At 33.8% G+C, this 19,048-nt stretch overlaps 1 protein-coding gene across 5 annotated transcripts in view; it reads left to right on the top strand.

The window, feature by feature from the left end:
• GRIA2 (glutamate ionotropic receptor AMPA type subunit 2) overlaps positions 1 to 19,048 on the top strand; it is a 149,456-nt gene that overhangs the window by 108,742 nt on the left and 21,666 nt on the right. For all 5 annotated transcript variants that reach the window (XM_029939683.1, XM_029939691.1, XM_029939715.1 and 2 more), the window contains exons 10-12: positions 1,317 to 1,523; positions 2,032 to 2,402; positions 6,862 to 7,060. In XM_029939683.1, coding sequence (XP_029795543.1) covers positions 1,317 to 1,523; positions 2,032 to 2,402; positions 6,862 to 7,060 — 777 coding nt within the window. The remainder of the gene's footprint in view (positions 1 to 1,316; positions 1,524 to 2,031; positions 2,403 to 6,861; positions 7,061 to 19,048) is intronic.

Below are 19,048 nucleotides of genomic sequence, written 5' to 3'. Positions count from 1 at the left end.
CTATGCTTTACTTTAGTTTTTCTTATGAAAAACATCTGCCAACTAGAATTGCTGTTTGCATTTTAGGATAACTAATGCAGTGCTGCTTTTGCACCATTTTAATCATGTATTGCATATTTAGTCTGTCAGAAGGACTACATAAGCATTAAATAAAGCATTCTAAATATTTCCTATCCTCTTCAATACTGAAATTTAGCTTGACAAATAATTCATATACTGGTGCATCCCCAAGTGTGAACAACTCGGGAAAGCCTTGAAGACTGTTCCTTGTATTTCCTCAAGTGTTTTACATTTCACTTTCCATGTAATTGTGGGCACATTTATCTTTACATTTGTTACATGGCTTCATAGTGGTGTCAAGATCTCTTTCTTTATAAGATGAAGTTCTTAAAAATAAAGATAATCTTCCTTTTTTTAGTCCCAAACCTCAACACAGTCATTAGTACACAGTTTTATTTTATTAAGCAATGATATAGTAAATTTGTATTTACTTTTAACAATATTGAGAAGAAAAATATAGATAGGTTAATATAATAAGCATTTTGAATAAAAATATTGATTGACATTTGGAAATATCCTAATATGTGTAAGCTAGATATTTGAGGGATTTTGTCTTAATCATGGGATTGAGAGGAACTATATCTCTGAGCCCCCAAATATGCTTGGTGCCACTTTACTTTGGAGAATATTGGACTATTCTGAATCATTTTCATACCTCCTTTTTCTTATGTTTACAGGGGAAAGCTACTCTCCATCCTTGTAATATTATTCTAGATAGTATATCTCATAGATGAAGTGAGACATGAAATGTGAGAGGGTAGCATCCGTACATCACCATGGCAATGATTGTTTTAGTCTGTGCATCACTGACCATGAACCTTATTTCCACATCAACCTTACCCTTGAAGAAGCAGTGCACAGGGTTTTGGGTGAATACTGGTTCTTGGGGATGGCAGAGTCTTAACAAGAACATGGTAGGTCCAGAGTTGAATAACGCAGATATTGAGGAACATTATTCCTGTTTAAGCTCTAAGAGTTAACAAACATCACAAGGGGACAAGCCAACCATTTGTGCTTTTGAGTTTCTTATTTAGTTTGGTATGGCTAGGTACAAGCCATATTAATAAAATATGACAATAGTCATTTGATGACTTTTTTTCAAAAGCATTATGCTTAAATATTTTTGCTAATGTTGTCCACCATTTATATTCTACAATTTTTCTGGCTCATAGGTAATAATTAAATCAGAAGACTTGATTTGGTGTGAGTAGTTACACAGCTATTTTTATCAATGAAAGCACTGTCTTTCCATATAGGAATCTCCATATGTTATGATGAAGAAAAATCATGAAATGCTTGAAGGCAATGAGCGTTATGAGGGCTACTGTGTTGACTTGGCTGCAGAAATCGCCAAACATTGTGGGTTCAAGTACAAGTTGACAATTGTTGGGGATGGCAAGTATGGGGCCAGGGATGCTGACACGAAAATTTGGAATGGGATGGTTGGAGAACTTGTATATGGGGTAAGTATAGCTCTTCTCCCAAATAAAGTCATTCAGTTTGAACTTTGGTTGACAGAATGCCTCCCTCCTCTGCAAAGTACCATATCTGATGTTGTTGGTTTCCCACATTACTTAAGAATATTATTCTATTTCCTTGTGAACGTCTGAGGATTAAGGATGAAGTCAGAAGCACACATGTACACTAAATGAGACAGACATTCTATCTGTCTTGAAGCATATGGGCCGTATGAATTGTGCGAAGGCTGCAAAGGCGTAGAAGCAATGTTGAGATGTAATTATAAAAATCAAGTCAGCTGAGTGTACTGAGTATTTATAAAAAAGGAGGGATATTTGGAGAACAGATTGGTTTTTTGTTTGTTTGCTTATTCTTTGCTGGGACTTTACCAGGGGAATAATTATTGACATTTCCCTTATTTCCTTTCCTTCCCTCTTGATCCAATAATGTAAGCATGATTCCTCTTTTGACCACGACTCCAGGTACTATTACTTTCATTTGTTTCCTTTACAGAAAGCTGACATTGCAATTGCTCCATTAACTATTACCCTTGTGAGAGAAGAGGTGATTGACTTCTCAAAGCCCTTTATGAGCCTCGGGATATCTATCATGATCAAGAAGCCTCAGAAGTCCAAACCAGGAGTGTTTTCATTTCTTGATCCTTTAGCCTATGAGATCTGGATGTGCATTGTTTTTGCCTACATTGGGGTCAGTGTAGTTTTATTCCTGGTCAGCAGATTTAGCCCCTACGAGTGGCACACTGAGGAGTTTGAAGATGGAAGAGAAACACAAAGTAGTGAATCAACTAATGAATTTGGGATTTTTAATAGTCTCTGGTTTTCCTTGGGTGCCTTTATGCAGCAAGGATGCGATATTTCGCCAAGGTTGGTCACTCACCTGCTTCAACTTTGTGCATTTTAGGTCTCAAGTGGATATTCATGGTGTTTATGAATTCACTATAAAGAAGTAAACAGCTGCCGACTACCTGTCCAAGCAGTTTGAGACTCTTAAGGACAGTCTCTTAACCATCGGCATAAGCCTGTGAAATATTTGAGCAATGTTCTTTGAATGTTGAGCATATATTTCCTGGTGAAATTATACACACCATGGAGAGGCTATAAAATGCATAAGGTTTCTATCATTCCATGCCTTCTTGGAGGGGTACCGTGTTTTTGCTGCATATTCTCATTTTACAGTCATCTGTGTGTTGATCCACAGACCTGTATATGGGAAAATGGGCAACATTACTTATTAATGAAAAAACAACTTGTTTATAAAACCTCATTGGCACACATTCCATCTCTTTTATTTTCCCATTATTAGCTCATGCAAATGGTATCAGGAAGGTATTATAAAATTTGTTTTCCTTTTTTTTGTAAAGGTTAGGTCACTGGATTAAAGGGAATATACAGTAACATGTTTTCCAGTATCTAGAAATCATGGCTGGGTGATAGTGATGATTGATTCATTACAAAGGCTTGCATCACATTGAATAGTAACTCACACACATAATGGAATAATTTATGAACCTTTGGTCTCATTATGATATATTAATTCCTGACAAATATGTCACAAAATACATTTTGCCTTTGTTCATGTTTCATATATGAATAAGAATGATAGACATAGCTGGCTTTTCAGAAGAAGAAATCATACTTTTTCTAGTGTGATTCTTTTCACATTAAAAGCCTAAATGATTGGTCTTCAGGCACATTTTAATCTAGGTTTGCTTACTCTCCTTTGATTCCAGGGTATATTTTAATTACTAGTAAGAGGGGGGTGACTTTTCTAACACCACTTCATTAAGTTGGTTTTGAGCACTTTGGAGATAAGTGATTAATTTCAAAAAACTATGTGAGAAACTCAACATATGCACCTTTTTGCAGTCTTTTTTTGTATATTCCGCCCAATGAGACCAACTAAATATATCATGTATGTAGAAATTGTTAGTGGTTTACTTCTCTGTTAGTAGGACACCTTGTTAAAAATTATTTGGACTTTAACAATCTTAATTTTATAAGATTCCCTGTGACTTCTTTATGGAACTGCACTGAATTAGAAATATGCCAATGGTATTTGCATGGCATGTGTGTATAATAACTTTAATATATATGATATAGAATAATATAGAAATATAGAATAATTTTATGTATAATATAATATATAATGATCGTGACCTCTGACAAAATATATAAGATTCATAGTTTTATCTCTATATTTAGTTTATCTGATTTAAGTTAAAGACATAAAGAGAAGCCTTTAATAATGAGGGAGAAAATTCTAGCCAAATGGGGATTTCCAAGAATATTCTGGTCTATAAATAATAATAAAATATACTGAAGTATAATACTACGTTATTCCTGACATATAGGGCAATTATCCTATGGTAACATAAACTATGCCTTTTGAATAAGTAAGGAGAAGCATAAGGTTCATTAAAAGTAGAACGTAGTGATCTGGGTTCCCGTAGGTCCACCCTTAGGTTTGCGATCCTCATGCATCATGGCTCTGAAGTTACTTGTTTTGGTGTCCAGTGCTTATCAAGGCCCAGAAAACATATGTATAGGCACTGAAGCACAGGCACCTTTCATAATCTGTGTTACCCCAGTGTCCAACATGACATATAGACAACTTCTAAATTTCAGTGAGCCTTTTCCCTAAAATATGGCCTTTTTTCTGTGCTCCTGATTTCATTCATGAGTCACGACTTACTACAATTTCACAGGCAATAATTTTTATTTCCTGCTAAGATTTTACATAAAATATTTTCTTTACTATCAACTGATTTATTTTTTGCCACAAAGTATATATTAGCAAAAATTACCTTATTTAAAAACTTCAAGTGTACATATGTTTCATTCTATGGTATACATCCATTTAAAAATTGAACATACTGAATGATATTGGAAAATCTAATGATTTTTCTAAACAAACCAAACTGCTTTTTTTACAGTGTAGTGATGATTATGTCAGTGTAGAAAAGAACAGAAAAGCCTTGTATCTAATAATGATGATGATGATGATGATGATGCATGAAATGCACAGATCACTTTGAAATGCTCTTTAAATATTTTCATAGATATTTATCACCTCTTCTCAAGTAAAATATTATATGGAACTACATTATTAATATTAACAGAACATTTAAATTTTAATCTGGAACAATTCATTGAACTGAATTGTTCATTTGCCTAAAATTAAATTTAGAATATACTACTATAGTTTTCTGAAGACTAGAACCACAGAAATAGTAAGAGCAAAAGGCTATAAGTTGACTTTTATTCTCCTGCTTGCCTCTGTTTCTCCCCAGTATCTCAAGAGGATTGAAATGAATAAAAATACCATTCTTAAAATAATTTTTAATAGAGATTTAGAACAAATGGTAGAATATTAGTGTTTATTTGCTCCTTTAGTGTAGATACAGGGAGGTGAAGGTTGTTTTTTGTTTTGTTTCATTTTGTTTTTTACAGAAACCATTTTTGTCTGTCACTGTAAAACATAAACTAGTCCCTCCACAAAAAAAATTTCTTGGGAACTCCTTCAGAAACATTAATTGATCCTTTGAAAACACTTACAAGAAATAATAAGTTGCTCAAGAATTTTCTGCTTTGAATGTTGTATAAGTTCAATGAATTTTTTGAGATAGCTTCTAAAACTTTAAATAAATTGGCATAGTTCATTCAGCTCATTAAAATCTGACATAAGCACTGAAATAGAGAGCAACTTACGTCTTTAACTTACATTTATTTCACAAGCTGAACAAAATTACTTATAAAAATGATTCTCAAATATATTACCAATTACTATGCAGTGTATAGTGTCAAAGCAATTACTGTGAAGTCAATTTTGTTTTAAGAGATCTGAACTGCCCTCAAATATGGGGTACATATCATATAATTATACCTTTCACTTTTATGGAATAAATAGTGAACATTTTGAGAGTGGCTGTGTCTACACAAGAGGTTACTTAAATTTAAAATGTGTTTAATATCTTATTCAGAATATAAGAGAAGTTAACTTTTTCCATCCTGTCATATTTATTTAATCCTTTGCATCTCTCAGACTGTGATAAAGGTTCTTACTTATATTCTTTGTTTTTCATTGCTCACTTGCTTTCTTTCTCCTTTAGCAACAGATGGTCTTATCTTAAAAAAATACTTTTAAAATAGCTTCCTCACTTTTTCTTGACTGCTAGAGTAGTTTATTCTACAAATATTACCCAGTCATTTGATATAGTATCTGTGTTTCATCAAAAGGCATATTTCTTACTGTTAAATATCAGGAGGTCTGTTTTAGGCCATAAATTACCAAATGTTCGTAATTTAGTTTTTTAGAAATGTTACATCTTTGCTGTAACAAGTTTAATTTTTGTTATTAACAAAAAAGTTATTATGTCGTATTGTTAATATTACTTAAATCCCTTATATGTAGAATCCCATCAAATTTCTCAAAATAATATGATATTTATTTCTCTAACTATATTTATCTACCTAGGATTTAAAGTAAATTATTAGGAATCTATTAAGTTTTTAAAAAGTATTTTAAATAGGAATTTATGGTTTAAGAAATATTATTTCATTATATTGCAAATTAGAAATATGTATCTTGGCAAACTTTTGAATGTTCTAATTTTGTTTTCCTTGAGTTTTCTTTTTTTCTTAAGCAGGAGGCACAAAGGAACAGGGTTGTAGCAGTCCATGCCATGAAGCATCAGATTTTTACTCATTAAGAATTATCTTTTGTGTCATTCCTTTGTTTGTATAATCATTTTTTCCATTTTCTATCCTGCACTGTATCTAAAACCTATGCTTTTGCACACACAAAACCCCAATGAAATTTTAGCCCTTTTTGAAGGTTTTGGAACTTCATTGGCTTAATTCAAAGGAAGGTTTCATCACTTTAATGCTGCACATCGTTTTATTTATAATATTTGATTTTGTTTGTCAACATTATTGTGAATTTTATGAGTGATCTTAAATTCTCTTGTTCATGTTTGCTTATATCATGAATGGATCATAATATGAGAATTGGATGGATTATTTGACATTTCTTGAAATTGCTTCATTATGAGATTTCATACCATAAACAATTTGGGCATTATAACTATGAAAGAACCTTAGGAATCTGAAGTTTTGATCTCTGGTATCTCATTTAAATTTAGCTAATCTGTACTCCTTCTCTAGAATGCTTAATAATTTCCAGTTTTATTAACTAGCAGATATATTGAAAAGTATGACATTAAATATTCCCATATAAGTCAATATTTGCATAATACTGCTAACTTGTTTTTTTTAATTAGGTCATTCATTTCACTTTACAAATCCATTTCATACTTGTTATTAGATCCCTCTCTGGGCGCATTGTTGGAGGTGTGTGGTGGTTCTTTACCCTGATCATAATCTCCTCCTACACGGCTAACTTAGCTGCCTTCCTGACTGTAGAGAGGATGGTGTCTCCCATCGAAAGTGCAGAGGATCTTTCTAAGCAAACAGAAATTGCTTATGGAACATTAGACTCTGGATCCACTAAAGAGTTTTTCAGGGTAAGAGATTCTGTTTGTTACCTCTTATTTTGCTCTTAAAATGTAACCATTTTAAACTGTGTCTCTCCTGCCCCCCACTCTACTGTGCCCTACAGAAAAGTGCTATGTGATAGTAACCTCCATCTCTGTCTGAAATCTACTTTTGTTCTCGACCTTGTCTTTGTACCCCTCCCTTCCCTGTCTATATCCTCAGTTCCATGTTCATCTATTTCCTGGTGCCTAACTCCTTAGGAGAAAAACACAGCATTGCAATAGAATTATTTTAAATTATTAATTTTTAATTAAGTTTTATGAAGATTGATTGTCTTTTTGGAACAAAATTGAAGCAAAGTATAATTAAGTTTCTATTGTTATTGCTTTTAAAAAATGTATTGACTTTGGTATTATTTTAAATAAACATGACTGTCATATATTTTACATAGTTTATGGTTGAATATTCACTTTCCAATCAGTTACATTAATTTCTTCTCATAAAATAGATTATGTTGATGTGTGAAAATTCCAAATTTTTGTCAAAGTTTCCAAGAAGAGGCTAACGAAGATCTTTAGCTTTAAAAAAAATGAGTAGCATAATTATAATGTGTCTGTTAAGTGTAGTTTACTTTTCAAAAACATTGCAACCTAAAGATATTTGTTTGTAGAACAAACCCTCTAACCCGATGTTGGCATAATTTTCTTTCATTATACTGTTTTCTCTATATAAGAACTTATTATATTAAAATATTTAAATACAGCAGATAAACTCAGGTCTTCAGCCAATATATATAACATAAGATGATTTCTGATAATCCAACAATATCTTTGAATGTATCTGAATTTTCTAGAGTGAGATCTAGGTAAATTTGCTTCAGAATTAGGATTAGGATGTCTTCTTCCAGTTGAAGTAGTAGAGGATATAATTTGAAGACTGTTTCATCTACATTGCTTCTGGTTTCCTTTCCAAATAACTTCAGTTGAGCTGAAATATGATAGGAGAACAAGTGGTGGGGGCAGACCACAGTTGATAACAGATAATAATCTGGATATGTGTAGAAATGGTAGGACTTTGATGCTTTCTTTAAGCACTGCAACTGAAGCACAGAAATATGGTCAATCTATCAGCAGCTACATTGACTTTAATGCAGTTCTATGTGTCAATGTTATAATTTGCAACTGATGACAGTTTGCTTTCATTTATGAACATATATGTAATGTGCATATAAATATTTTTAAGTTTATTTTATTTATTTTGAGAGACAGAAAGAGAGAGAGTGATCAGGGAAATGTCAGAGAGAGAAGGAAAGAGGATTCTAAGCAGGTTCCATGCTGTCAGCACAGACCTCAACATGGGGCTTGATCTCAAGAACCTTGAGATCATGACCTGAGCTGTACAAGACTTGGATGCTTAACCAACTGAGCCACCCAGGCACCCTGTCTACAAATATTCTTAATGTAACACAGTGCTCTAGCTCGATCATAACAATGGATCTATTAAAATAAATTATAATATTCCAATGGTTCTTAATTAGAAGTTTATTTTGAAGCATCTTATTATTCATATCGAAATAAGACTTTCATTTATTTTATATGTATAGTTTATTAGTAGTCCTCCATCTGGAAGTAAATGAAATATGTGAATGAGGTAAAGCATCTGCTTTATCATGGTTTACTTAGTGCCACTGACATTGATTAAAACGATCTTGTTTCTGTATATTCTCTTACAGAGTAGTAGACATATGTTGAGAGTTACTGCCATCAGCTTGTTTGCACAACACTAGTACCAAGTACTCTCAACTACCTGACATTCCCATTTCCAGAGCTTTGCAGTATTCTTAACTCAGTAAGTCATAGAAACATATGTGTAATAAAAGATGACAGGGTTCTGTGGTCAGTATACTCAGATTTCCTAGGGGACAAGATGATGAGAGGGCCAGATGACTCTGGGACAAGAATGTTGGTGCTGTTGCGTTGCACTGCACACAAGACCGTGACTACGGAGACCAGGGCTACAATGTGCAATGTGTTCATGGATGTGTATACATACACACTTGCCAACATTATCTGTGCTGTGCCATTTGCCAATGTAAGATTGTGAGCTTACCTTTCCTAGAGTAATAGAGATGTGATATTGAGTATTTGGGCAAACTAATGACTTTTATTAGCATAGCTTTCCAAAGCAGTTTATATATTATCTCTTTGTTAAACTATATTTAACATAGTGTTATATTAGTTTCAGGTGTGCGAAAAAATGATTCAACAATTCTATGCATTACTCAGTGCTCATAACAATAAACGTACTCTTACTCCCTTTTATCTATTTTACCCATATCTGCCCCCACCCCCACAGCCACCAGTTTGTTCTCTGTATTTAAGAATCTGTTCTTGTTTTTTTTTTCTCGGTTTGATTGTTTGGTTTGTTTCTTAAATTCCACATATGAGTGAAATTTTATGGCTTTTGTTTCTCTAGGATTTATTCCACTTAGATTATTCTCTCTCAGTCCATCCATGTTGTTGCAGAGGGCATGATCTAATTCTTTCTTATGGCCGAGTAATATACCATCATCTGTATATACCACATTTTCTTTACCCTGTTATCTTTTTTAATCTCACAATACTTCTGCCTAGTAATCAGAATCATGATTTTTGTTTGCATACTATGCGTTATTAAGATAAAGCTCAGGTAATTTTACGGACATGACCAAATTCAGGCAGCTAATAAGTGTGCTGAGAGGTTCTTTCTGTAATCCAGTTTTACCTGGAAAGGTCTGGAGAAAATTCTCTGAATTTTGTTGCTGCACCCAGGCTCAGTTTGGGTTACATCCCTGTCTGCTTGTGTGATATTAGAGAATTGTAATGGTAGAAATTTGGGCAGGGCTTCCCTCTTCCTCTCAACGTAACTTCAAAAGCAACTAAGAGTTCAAAATCAACTGTGGTTAGATGTCAGTGCATATAGCCTTGGAGTCAGCTTCTCCTTATCTAGAAAAAAGAAGGGCCTGGGCCTGGGCTCAAAAGTACTTAAGAGCCACACTATTTATTCTATTAGTATTTATTCCCAGTAAAGGGAAGCTAACAAAACAGCACACTTCACCAAAGTGAATAGGAGCTTGTCATGTTAATTCTTACATTGTAATTTGTTTGTAATTTGGTGGTAATTGGAGAAATTATGTACACAAAAGGTTTGTTTCTGAAAGCTGGATTAAATACAAAGGTGGTGCTAAATCATGAGTAATTTTGAATAGTTTTGCTAACTGTATTAATGTTTGATAATTGGGTGCCATGGTGATAATAGTGAGGACAATCTTAGTTTTGCTTTGAATCCCAAAAATGTTTTCTAGGATAACTGTGGCATTCCATCTGTATCCATCATGCCTCATACCTTTTCACATATTGCAATAGTAAATGAAGCATGAATAACAGATTCCATTTTGAAAAGTATAATTTCTCTTTAGAGGGTCACTTAATAATTGTACTGAATAAGGTGAAGCTAACTTATAGACGTTCAAAAAGCAAATATAATTGATTTTCACTACCATTCTTTCCCTTAAATCCTATTGTATATTATAATTTGTCCATTAGCTGTAGTCTGGTTGAATTTCTAAGCTTCTGGTGGAAAACGTTACAAAGGGAATTCTCCTTGCTTCTATTCCTAAAATTAATAGTTATCACACATCTTGGTCGTTCTCTCGATTGTGCTTTAGCTCTAGACATGCCTGGGGCTCCCATAAAGTGGATTCGTGACAGGATGAGAGCTGCCAGATTGATTATCATGATCCCCAGTCTGCCAGGAAAAGGGCTATGGAGTAGGCTGAAGTTAGACTGCACCCGTGTTGTACTCTGTGTTCTCTGGACATCTGTTGTGCTTGCCTCCAGATCTAAGACAGCTAACTACATGTGGAAGCAAAAGCATTTACCATTTTTACCATTTGCTAATCTTTAAAGTTCTAAAAGTTATCTTATGTTTCCCACTATGGCTTAATTTGGTTTTATTGATAGCTTTTTCCTTATTACACTGTTTATGACTAGGGATTTTATTATTTATATTATGGAAAGTTTCCTACTGTCATAGGATTTATGCAGCTAGTTTTCCATTTTTAATCACAACAAGAGCTTTGGATTTAGTCATTGGAGAAACTGATTTGAGGTCAGGTCATTGTCCAAATTTTGAAAATATATAACTAGCAAAAGAATGAAAAATAAATTGTCTTTTGTCTAATGTTAACAAATGTTTCCTAAAAGTATATTTTTGTTGGGATGAAAGCATGTTATTTGAAATTATAAGATGAATATTCTATTCCCATTGTAGGGAACTATCTATTTTGTCCTGATGTGATATCAAATTACTCAATTTAAGTCTAAAGTATTTTCAGACTTCAAGTAAATAATTAAAAAAAAATGTTAAAGGCAGTGAGTGTACATTAGCTTTATAATTCCAATTTCAGCTATACATTTTTAACTTAAATTAGTGATAAACAGTAAAACAAATATGAATGAAGTATTTACTTTTGTCTGCTAGAGACAGACAGTAAATAGAGAACAGTCTTGTAACCACCAAGAGGTCTGAGGAGAAAGACCCGGCATCTTCATTGTCCAGGGTTTTCTGCTATGAAACGGCTGTACATCCTTGTACAGAGTGAATGATAAAGTCTGACTTATTTTGGAGTGCTGATCATCTCTAATTATAGTGCTGCTGTTGCGTACCTATAATAAAGAACGAATTAGGCTTTCAGTTACAAACCACTATTTTTAGACCTTCACATTTTGATCATTTCTTTTTCAATAAAAGAGGACAGGTCTTGAATTAGAGGAGTCTGAGTAAAAAATGATTTTATAGGACCTAGATGCATCGTGTTCCTATAGAAATATAAGCTTTGAAGATAGAGAATGCTCATTATACATAATCTTGTCATTAACCAATCAATCTATGAAACACAATTATTACTTGCAGATAAGAGGTACTTCTGCATGCCTATCTTAAATCCTCTACACTGATATCTGTTTATTTCCTCTGATTTTCTCCTCTGGAAGCATGAGTAACAAAGTGTACTATCTGCATAAACATTCTATTTTAATTTTGCTGATTTTGGAAGAAGAAGATTCTAGAACATTGTCAAAATAAAAGTATTCTCCTTCTCATTTAATGAAGTTAATTATTCCATTCTCAGAAGATAAATTTAGTCTGATAATCCATCAAACTATATTGTGGTTACCCAGCAATGTAGACTTTTTATGGAGCTTACAAATAGTATAAATGATAAGTAAATAATATTAATGCTGATGTTTCTTACTTGAGTGAAAGAACTAGTTTGAAATTTTCCTTTCATCTATGTATATGTAAATATTCAAATGTAAAAAATACATACAATCTGTTACTACATGGCATGATCATATGTATATGATTTACTATAAATAATCACAATTATCAGAGAATTACAGTAATTTATTTTTTGAAAGGCTGAAACCTTGTTTCAACTCCTTCTGTGGCATAAATATACCTGTTTATATTCATGTAAAAACATGATTGGAATATGTTTACAAATAACAATATTTGAGCCATTATAACAGCTTTCCTATAGAAATACGTTAAGTGTTCATTCGTTAAAGTTAAGTTTTGTTCCTCTTATTGCTTTTGGTTAACAATAAAGCAGTATAATTTCCTTATTGATATTTTATTGAACAGATTTCACCAATATTTGGTGGTTCTTTACATTTATTTCATTATATCTGACTAATATATCACCGATTTCTGTGTAGGTATAAATAATTATATATACTTCCAGCTTTTTATGTAAGAATATATGTATACTTCTAACTTTCTATGTATTAATACATATACATATGCATATCTTTCAATATTTTGGAAATGAAAAAGGCATAGCCATGTATATATGTGTGTGTATGTATAAATATATATATAAATATACACACACATACATTTGTATATAGCCACTAATTTCAAACTTTATAGACCTTTCATTCATACTTAAATAATTAAATATTTTCCAAAATACTGAATACGGAGTAAAAGCTGAATGTGAATAAATTAGCAATAAATACTCTATGAATATGTTATAGGTAGCTTATGGCATGGTTCGTGATGAGGATTTTGGGGGTGTTAGTGGGGTTCATGGGGTCTGGAGCTGGTGACCAAAGAAGACTTCTTGAAGACATCTTTGATGCAAAAAGGTGATTTTATTAAAGCGTAGGGACAGGACCCCTGGGCAGGAAGAGCTGCCCTGGGACCACAAGGAGAGACAGGTCATACACTATGGAGTTGAGGGAGGTAAGGTCCAAGGGAAGTTTTCAGTGGGATTTTCATATGCTAAAATCCCAGGAGAGTGGAGGCCTAGCTATCTTCAAGCTAAGGTTGTTTTCCCTCTAACAAAGCATTAGCATTAAGACAGCAGGGAGTTCTGGAGAGACATTTTACTCTGCCAGCCTCCAGTATTTGTCAATGGGCAGCAAGTTGTAAGAAAATTTAGTTCTAGCTGCCATTTCCTTCTGCCTTTGTTTCCCACATCACTATGGAGGGGTGATGGAGACGAGGGACTATGATCTCTATCAGTTAACCATTTGTTGTTCCCCTTTCCTTTGTTCTTGGGCAGCCAGGAGTGCTTGAGGAATACCACGCATATCCCACCTGAGGGGGTTGGGGGTGTTTGCAGCCCATCAGCTTGCCTTATGCTCCCTCATCAATTCGTGATAGTATATACTTTTCTTTCTTAATTTCTTGGGGGAGCCTGATTATGGCTCAACAATCTGCATGGCTGGCAGCCCTGCCTGTGTGAAGCTTCTCTAGATGATCCAGAACCAGCTGAAATCCTTTCCTTCCTGGTTGTCAGTTTTTCTTTCTCTGGTATTTAATTTTCTCACCATTCCACAAAACCTCTGAGAACTGTAGTTAATTCTCAAAGACTTTAAGAATGCGTTTAATCTTAGCTGCTGAGAAAGCCTGTGTTCTTTCATTTCAGCTAACTGTAGCTGGCTTAACAGTGTAAGAAAGGTCAGAATGTTAGAAGGCTTTGCAAGTGTTTCTTTTAAAAAATTAGTGTCTAATTTAAAGGCAGTGTAGTCAGTATTTCCTAGATTTGTAGGAGTATAAGTAAATGTATGAGAAACCATATCGAATCATGTTTTCTGTGATCAAAGTGCTATGGAAGGGGAAGAAAAAAAGAATATGTCTACTCGCTGAATTATGATTATTATGTAAACTGGTAGCTTCTTTCAGGGTAAATATGAATTTTTTGTCATCCTCTTTTTCTGGCAATGCTCAGTAAATTTAGTGTGCACTCCATCTGATCACTTCATTTAGAGACCACCCTAATGGGACCAAGGGGTCGCGTTATCCACAGGATGAATAATTTGCCTCTAATCAGATTACAGAGGCTATTATTGTCCATGTTAAAGAGAAAATGCCCCTGTTTCACTACCATCAAATCATGAAGACAATTATTCTAGGAAAAATTTCAAATGACAGAGAAATTTTGAAATTCATCTTTCATCTCAAAACATTCACCAAATTCCCATTTTGATGCCTTAGAGTTCAATCTCAGTATAAACCTGTAGAGGTACTTAAGAGGATGTGAAACTCACTTTATTTTTGTGTTTAAGTAAAACCATCATTGTCTAGTAAAAGAACTGGTGTGGTGTTCACATCAGTTGCCTTAGTAATTGGTACAGTCAGTCTCCAAGTTTTGTAGAGAAGAGAAATGGAATTGTGCAGTCATTTGAATATATTGGAATCAAAATCTGAACTAAATGTAAATACTGTTGAAAAAATTGTGAGAATTCTTTAATTAGACTTTTGATATTTGAAGAAATGCTTGATACTAATGTAATTTACAATTCATGTTTCCAGCATATAAATTTGCTCCAGATCCTATTGAGTGATTACCCAAAACAAGTTGCTAGTAAAGGTGGCTGTGTGTTTTCATGGGGAAATGAGATTTTAAAAATAAAGTGGTAATTGGAAAAATCAAGCAGTGCCAAATATTGTCACAGTCCCCCCAAAAATGATATTTAAGATTTCATTTTAAGAAACACAGTAGGACCAAGGAAATGATATCAGCAAGGTGGTAAAATAGGAAACCTCAGACCCTCTTTTCCTCCAACCAGAGACACTGCCTCAAGAACTAAACACTGACAAGCATTCTTTGTGAGAAATGCAAGAACCAGTTAAGGGGCTTCTGCAAACCAAGTGAGTGTAAAACGGGCCATACCGAACTCTATAGGAAATTTCATGGCATTCACCATAATCTCTTCCTTGGCACAGTGCATCGCAGTTAGAGAAAATGCTTGCTCTTGGCTTCTTCCAGAGGGAGAGAAAGAGAAGAATGGACTGTGTTGCTTGATTCTAAACACTGACAAAAAGGCCACCAGTTGGGGGACTGCTGAGAACAAAGGCAAAGGCTTGGACTAGCACACATTCACTCACCATAGGCACTGCCCACCAGCTGAGTGGGAGAAAACCTCTTACTCCCAGCTTCCCTTTGGGGAGAAAGGAAGTTAGAGTACAGTTTCAATGCTTAAGGGTAGGAGGATTGCCAAATGGCTTGGTTTTTGTCTTCCTGTCTCAGAACAAGATAGGGTGGCATATACTAGCCACCTTGGGGTTGCTGACAACAAAACGGAATTAGATGTCTTGTTACAGTTTCAGAGGACTTGTAGTTCAGCAAACAGAAGCCAATATGGCTTGGCCATCACACCCTTGGAGGAGGGAAGAGAAGAGTGGAATATGCAACTGAGCATTGAACTTTTTGGCCTTTTGGTGAAGTACCCAAGGGACTGGTCTTTGTCTTCCTGACTTGGAGTGCTGATGGGACCCAGCATACTGTGAGCCTGGGGCTACTGAGAACAAAGGGAATCCGAGTGGTTTATGCCAGCTCCAGGGAACCAGCAATACTGTATGCAAATACCAAGAGGAGCAAGAGATTATGAGCCCCTGAAAAAGGGATACTGATAAATCCCTCTGAGAATTTATATTCACAAGTCCAAAGAAGACACTCCATTGAAAAGATCTGAGAAGTCTTCAGGACATTTAATCAGGCTGGATGGTGAAGATCTTTCTTTATCAAAGCTAGTCCATAAAGACTGGAAGAGGCAGCTTTTTAAAAAAATGCATGATCCCAGTACAAAGTTATAAGGCACATGAAAAACACAAAGAAATATGGCCCAACCATAGGAAAAAAGTTAACCTAGAGAAAGTAACCCTAAAATGGGTCCTAAAATGGAAATACATGTATTACCTGACAAAGAATTCCAAATAACTGTCACAAAAATATTCAAAGAGCTCAGAAAAATTATATATGAGCAAACTGAGGATTTCAACAAAGAAAAAATATAAAAAATAGATTTTGGAAATGAAAAATACAGTGTCTGATTGAAAAATACACTAGAGGGATTCAACATCATAACTCAATCAAGCAGAAGAAAAAATCAAATTTAAGATAAGTCATTTGAAATTATACAAATAAAGGATCAAGAAAAAAGTAGGAAAAGGAGTGAAGAAAGCCTAAGAAGCTTTCAAAAAGACTAATACACACATTATGGAAGTCATAAAGGAGAAGAGAGAAAGAAGCAGAAAACCTATTTAAGGCAGTAATGGACTCAAACTTCCCAAATCTGGAGAAAATAAGAGCTTCATGAAACACAAAGAATTCTAAGTAAGAGGACACAAAAAAGTTGAGAAACATAATAATCAAATTGTCAAATGTCAAAGGCAAGGAATTTTGAAAACAGCAAGAGAAATGTGGCTATCACATACATGTGAGCCCCCACAGCACAACTAGCAGATTTATCAGCAGAAACCTTGTAGATCAGAGAGGATGTGATGATATATTCCACGAGCTGAGAAAATAAAGAAAACTGCAAACCAAGAATACTATATCTGACACAATTTTCCTTAAAAAATGAAAGAGAAATATTCTCTCAGATAAACAAAAGTTGAGGGAGATCATCAACACTAAAACAGCCTTATAAGAAATGTTAAGGGGACTCCTTTAAGTTGAAACAAAAGGATGGTAGACAGTAACGCAAAAGCATATGAAAATACAGAGCTAACTGATACAAGTGCATACATAAATAAATGCAGAACACTGTAATACTATAACAGCGTTGCACAAGTCTTTTAATTCTGCTATAGAGATTAAAATATGCAAATATAAAAAGTAACTAATGTATGTTAACTGAGATACAATATAAAAAGATTAATTTGACATCAGTAATATAAATTTGGAGTAGAGAAGTAAAAGAGTAGAGTTTTTGTATACAATTGAAGTTAAGTTCTTATAAGCCTAAAATCAATATTTATGGCAATAGAGTGTTTTGTGTAACTTCCATGGTAACCACAAAGAAATAACTTTTAAAAGTTACACAAAAAAATAAGAATGTAATCAGTTTATCACCACAAAAAAATTAATGAAATACAAAGAAAAATGGCAAGAGAAGAAAAGAAGAAAAAAAAAGCTACAGAAAACAATGAACAAAATGGTAGGGGTAAACTCTGAGTAACTTTAAGTGGAAATGGATTAAACTCACCAACTAAACAACATGGAGTAGTTGAATGTACATTTTTTTTTAAAAATCCAACTATATGCTCTTCATAAGAGATTCACTTTATTTTTATTTATTTACATTTTAATATAATTTATTGTCAAGTTATCTAACACACAGTGCTTTCACTCATATGTGGAAGAGACTCACTTTAGATTTAATGACACACATATGCTGAAGCTGAAAGGATGGACAATATTCCACACAAATGGCAGCCAAATAGGAGCAGGGCTGGCTATACTTATATCAGAGAAAATAGACTTTAAGTCAAAAACTATATATATATACATATATATATGTATTATTTGTTTCATTAGTTTTACACATCAGAGCTCTCAAATATATGAAACAAACATTGACAGAACATAAGGGAAAAGTAGCATCACAGTAATAGTAAGAGATTTCAATATCCCATTTTCCATAAGGAAAAAGAATCCAGAAAGAAGACCATGAGTAAAGAGAATGTAATAGCACTGTAGGCCAAAGGAACATAACAGAAATACACAGAACATTAGATCCAAAAGCAATAGAATACATATTCTTCTTCTTTTTTAAAATTTTTTAATGTTTATTTATTTTTGAGAGAGAGAGAGCATGAGCAGGTGAAGAGTAGAAAAAGAAAGTGACACAGAATCTGAAGCAGGCTCCAGGGTCTGAGCTGTCAGCACAGAGCCTGATGATGGGCTTAAACCCACAAGCTATGAGATCATGACCTGAGCCAAAGTTGGAAACTTAACCAACTGAGCCACCCAGGTTCCCCAGAATACACATTCTTCTTAAGTGCATATGAAACTAAAATTCTCCAGGATAGATGACATGTTAGGTCACAAAACACATCTTAACAAATATAAGAAGACTAAAATCTTTTCTGACCACCATGGAATGAAACTAGAAATCAATAGCATAAGGAAACTGGAAATTTTACTAATATGTGGAAATTAACACTCTTGAATAACCATTGGATCAAAGAATAAATTGAAGAGGAAATAAAAAAGTATCTTGAGACAAATGAAAGTTGATACATAATATACCAAAACTTATGATCTGCAGCAAAAGCAGTACTAGGAATAAAGTTTACAGTGGTAAATGCTTACATGAAGAAAGGACTCAAATAAACAACCTTACTTTATACCTCAAGGAACTAGAAAAAGAAAAATATACTAAACTTAAGTTAACAGAGAGAAGGGTAATATTTATTATTATTTATATTAATTAATATTTTTGGATAGATCAACACATTACTGACAAACCTTTAGCAAGACTAAGAAAAACAGAGAGAAGACTTAAAATCAGAAATAAAAGAGACATTACAGCTAATGCCACACAAAAAGGCATATAAGAGATCACTATGGACAATTATATGCGAAAAAATTGGATTATCTAGAAGAAATGGACAAATTCTTAGGAACATACGATTTACTAAGATTGAATCATTAAAAAATAGAAAATCTGAACAGATCT

The sequence above is a fragment of the Suricata suricatta genome, chromosome 1 (genome assembly GCF_006229205.1).
Source record: "Suricata suricatta isolate VVHF042 chromosome 1, meerkat_22Aug2017_6uvM2_HiC, whole genome shotgun sequence".
NCBI lineage: Eukaryota > Metazoa > Chordata > Mammalia > Carnivora > Herpestidae > Suricata > Suricata suricatta.
This window is presented reverse-complemented; position numbering and strand designations above follow the sequence as displayed.